The following is a 4,154-nucleotide window of genomic DNA, read 5'->3' on the forward strand; positions in this document are numbered from 1 at the left end:
TAGGACCCAGCCCACTTTAAGGAAAGGCAAGAACCCATACCCCAACCTCTGCGAAGCAGTCATGTCAGGAGGCTGGTGTTCATATCACCAAAGGAACATTCTCATAGTGAGAGGCGGCTCACCGGAGGACTTTTCATGCGCCGGAAAGCCTGGCCTCAGACCCCAGCTCCATCAGCTGTGCAACCTAAACTCTCTGAACCTGTCACCCCATCCATAAAATGAGACAATGCTAAAAACAGTAGCCATCTGATAGGCCTTGTTTTGAGGTCTCGGGGTGTTTCTGTTGGCCAAACCCCTCACGAGTGCTCAGGGTGTGGTGACTAGGAAGCTAGGAAGCGCCCGCTTATATTCAGGGGTCCCGACTGGTGAGAGAGCTACATCTGAAGTGCCCACCCCAACGGGGGGAGCCTGTCCTAGGTTTTCCTCCTGCCCTCTTCTTGAGATCCCCCGCTTAGTGAGCTCTCTGTTGAAGAGAGGAAGTGAGTTTGAGAATCACTACTTTACGTCTGCCAGTCCCCAGGGCAAAGAAAGACTTCAACCCCTCACAGTCTGTTTCACAAAGGAAGCCCTGCCTGTGTGGACTGGGTGCCCGCTCCCCCAGGCACAGGTGCTGAAGACTGAGCTCCCCGCCATCCAGCCGTCACTCCAGGGGTGCCTGAGGGTCTCCAGCTGGCGGCAGGACGAGCGAGTCCCTCCCTGAGTCTGCCCTGGTCCATTCTGTCCCCTTTGTCCAGAAACCTGAGCAACAATAAGATCAAGGAAGTGAGAGAGGGCGCCTTCGACGGCGCCGCGGGCGTGCAGGAGCTGATGCTGACGGGGAACCAGCTGGAGGCGGTGCATGGGCGCATGTTCCGCGGCCTCAGTGGCCTCAAGACCTTGTGAGTGCCCGGGGCCCGAAGGGCGACGGGGGAGGGGGGCAGGACGTCGGAGAGGGCCTGTGAGGGCTGGCCTGCCGAATCCCTGCTGGATGCATAAAGGCATCAGGCATTCCCCAGCGCTTGCTAAGACCGCACGCACGCACACATGCACGCACACACGCACACACGCACGCACACACGCACGCACACACACACGCACACACGCACGCACACACGCACGCACACACGCACACACGCACACACGCACACACGCACGCACACTGCTGTGGAAAGGAACGGACAGTGCCTGTGCTCTCATCCCCACCCCTCTCCCTGCAGGATGCTGAGGAGTAACCTGGTCAGCTGCGTGAGCAACGACACCTTCGCTGGCCTGAGCTCGGTGAGACTGCTGTCCCTCTATGACAACCGCATCAGCACCATCACCCCTGGAGCCTTCACCACGCTCGTCTCCCTGTCCACCATGTAAGTCCTCCTGGGCCCACCGCACACTGCCGCGGGGCTCCGGCCCTGCAGATCTCTCCCCTCCCAGCTCTCTGCTCTCTGGGCCGAGGTTATCCACCCACCGTCCACTCCATCAACATGTCAGGCACTGTCCAGGTGCTGAGGACACATAGGCGTGGCCCCTCCTGGAGCTCACAGCATAGTGAATCACCATAGCAGGAGGCCCGCAGCCATATGAAAGCCCAGCCTAGGTTTTGTTGAGGAACACTGGACCGTGTTCTGGAAGGTAAGTGGGAATTAGCTTGTTCAAGAGAGTGAGAAGTTCATTTCCGCCAGCAAGAAGAGCATGTGCAAAGGCCCTGTGGTGGGCTGGAGCAGAGCAGATGCACTGAGCAAAGCCCGGCACGGTCGCAGCACGGAGCGAGAAAGGGCGTGGTGTGAGGCCAGCATAGAGAGGAGGCCAGGGCCAGGCTGCGGGACTGCTGGGGGCCATTTTGGTCTTTATCCAAAGCACGTCAGGAAGCCACTCAAGGTTTTAAGCAGGCCAGTGACAGGGGTTTTTAAGTGATCTCACTGGCTGCCTAAGTGTGTATCAGAACGAGAGTTCAGATCCTGCTTTCCAGACACTCCGCTCATGTAATTCACTGTATCTGTAAAGGAGGCTGTTTAGAATAATAGTTAAGACGTTGGGTCCTAGAGCCAGATTTCCTGGCTTCAAATCTCCTTAGCTGTGTGACCTGGGAAAAGTTACTTCATCTCTCTGTGCTTCATTTGTCCCTTCTGCATCATCTGCCTCACAGGGTTACTATGAGGATCAGTTCTGCTAATATTTGTAAAATGCACGCAGGGGCCTGAGGTATAGAAAGTACCGACACTCGTATGTTAGCTTTATGTTTGCTCACAGTAGTTCCATGTGGCTCCGTGAACCTCGGTTGCTGGTTCATTCTCCCTCCCTTCCCTTCCCCAAAGACCCTTTGGAAAACAGACGAGACAGGCTCTTGCTACGTCTTCTGTTGTGCCCGTTGTCATACGCCCTCTCCCTGGGAACAGAAGGCACAGTTACAGAATGACGTAAAGGCCATGCGTTCTAGTCCCTCATGACCTCTCTTTGTCCCAGCCTCACCGGCCTCCTGCCTGCCCCTCCCACTCCCACCACAGGGCTTGGCCGTGGCTGTTCCCACTGCCTGGGCGGCCCTTTCCCCTGGCCTCCCGCCTCTCCCTCCACTCCTTGCTCAAGCGTCATTTGCTTCGATCCTTCGGCCATCACCCCCAGTTCCTCTAACCCCGCTCTCCTAATTTTTTCCGTAGCACTGACAATTTTCTAATATACTAAACAATTTGCTTATTTGTTGCTAATTATATATTGTCTGCCTCCCATCATCTAGAGTATTAGTTTCAGAAGGACAAGGATATGCAACTGTTTTGTTTGCTGCTCTATCCTCAATGCTCAGATCTATCTGTGCCTGGCACTAAGTAGATACTCATTATCTAATTCTTGAATAAATGGATGAATTGAATGAATGAGTGACATCGAGATAGGGGACGACAGGTTAGGAACTAGCACCAGTAGGTTGGTTCATTGGATCCCACTTCTCACCCCTACTAGGCGCCTCCATGCTGAGACTCCAGAGACACAGCAGATGCCGAGAGGGGTAGAGTCACAGAGCGTTCAGGGAGGCAGCTTGGACACGAGAAGCAACGTGCCCAGCTTTGCACAGCTACCGCGTGTCGGAGCCAGGATTCAAAGCCAGGAAGTCTGATCCCGAGCTCTTAATTGCTATGTCATATCCTAGCCACTCAAGGGCCATCTGGCCCTCTACGCAACCTCCCTAAGCTTGACTTTCCTCATTTGTGAAATGAGAATAGCGTTGCCTCCTTCTTAGGGTGGTTGTGACGAATCTGGGAGAATGAATTTATAAAGTGCTTCGCCTGGCTTCAGTCCCCCAGGAAATGCTCACGAAGCGTAGCTGCCGCCATCCCTTCATCCCTCCAGCAGCCCAGCCATTGCGTCCACCAGATGTGTGCAGAGTACTGTGCTGATGTCACACTGGCGCCAGTGGCAGACAACAGACCCGGTGCCTCCCGTCAGGGGACCGAGTCCAATGAGGGAGGCACACACGGGACAATCATTACAAGCTCTGCAGGGTGCTATGGAGCAGTGAAGGCAAATGAGGGAGAAGAATGGGAAGAGCAGACCTTGGCATTTCTGTTTAGACGAGGGGCTTGGGGAAGACTTCTTTGACAGGGTCACGCAGGCTGAGGCCTGAAGATTGGGAAGGGGTCAGCCAGCAGCAGAGAGGCTCATCCAGGCAGGAGGAAGTGCATGTGGAGGCTCTAAGTGTGCGAGGATCTCTGATGAGGAGCTAAAGGCAGGTCGCACAGCTGGAGCTCAGCAGGCAGGGAGGACGTGGCAGGACGAGGGAGGACACCACGGTCGTGTCCATTGGAGGCAGTCTGGAATGGCACACTTGCGAAGACTGCGTCTGGATTTTAGGAGAGAGTCAACATCCTGTTGCCCAGACCCCCTCCTTCCTGCCTCTGGCCCCGGAGCAGACCTGCCTGGAGAGCTGGGCCCTAAGGTTGCAGAACAGGGTCCTGGGGCAGCTCCCACAGCAGGAGCGGAACCGCTCAGAGAGGGCCCGTCTCTCCTCCCAGAAACCTCCTGTCCAACCCCTTCAACTGCAACTGCCACCTGGCCTGGCTCGGCAAGTGGTTGAGGAAGAGGCGGATCGTCAGTGGGAACCCCCGGTGCCAGAAGCCATTCTTCCTCAAGGAGATTCCCATCCAGGATGTGGCCATCCAGGACTTTACCTGTGAAGGTGAGAAAGCTGGGGG

The 4,154-nt window shown here is 55.8% G+C and overlaps 1 protein-coding gene across 1 annotated transcript in view; it reads left to right on the forward strand.

Annotated features, from left to right (window-relative positions):
- Positions 1–4,154, forward strand: part of SLIT3 (slit guidance ligand 3) — a 563,294-nt gene that overhangs the window by 504,455 nt on the left and 54,685 nt on the right. The window contains exons 17-19 of the mRNA XM_011356694.2: positions 735–878; positions 1,197–1,340; positions 3,975–4,138. Coding sequence (XP_011354996.1) covers positions 735–878; positions 1,197–1,340; positions 3,975–4,138 — 452 coding nt within the window. The remainder of the gene's footprint in view (positions 1–734; positions 879–1,196; positions 1,341–3,974; positions 4,139–4,154) is intronic.

This window comes from Pteropus vampyrus, unplaced genomic scaffold, assembly GCF_000151845.1.
Source record: "Pteropus vampyrus isolate Shadow unplaced genomic scaffold, Pvam_2.0 Scaffold30, whole genome shotgun sequence".
Taxonomy (NCBI): Eukaryota; Metazoa; Chordata; class Mammalia; order Chiroptera; family Pteropodidae; genus Pteropus; species Pteropus vampyrus.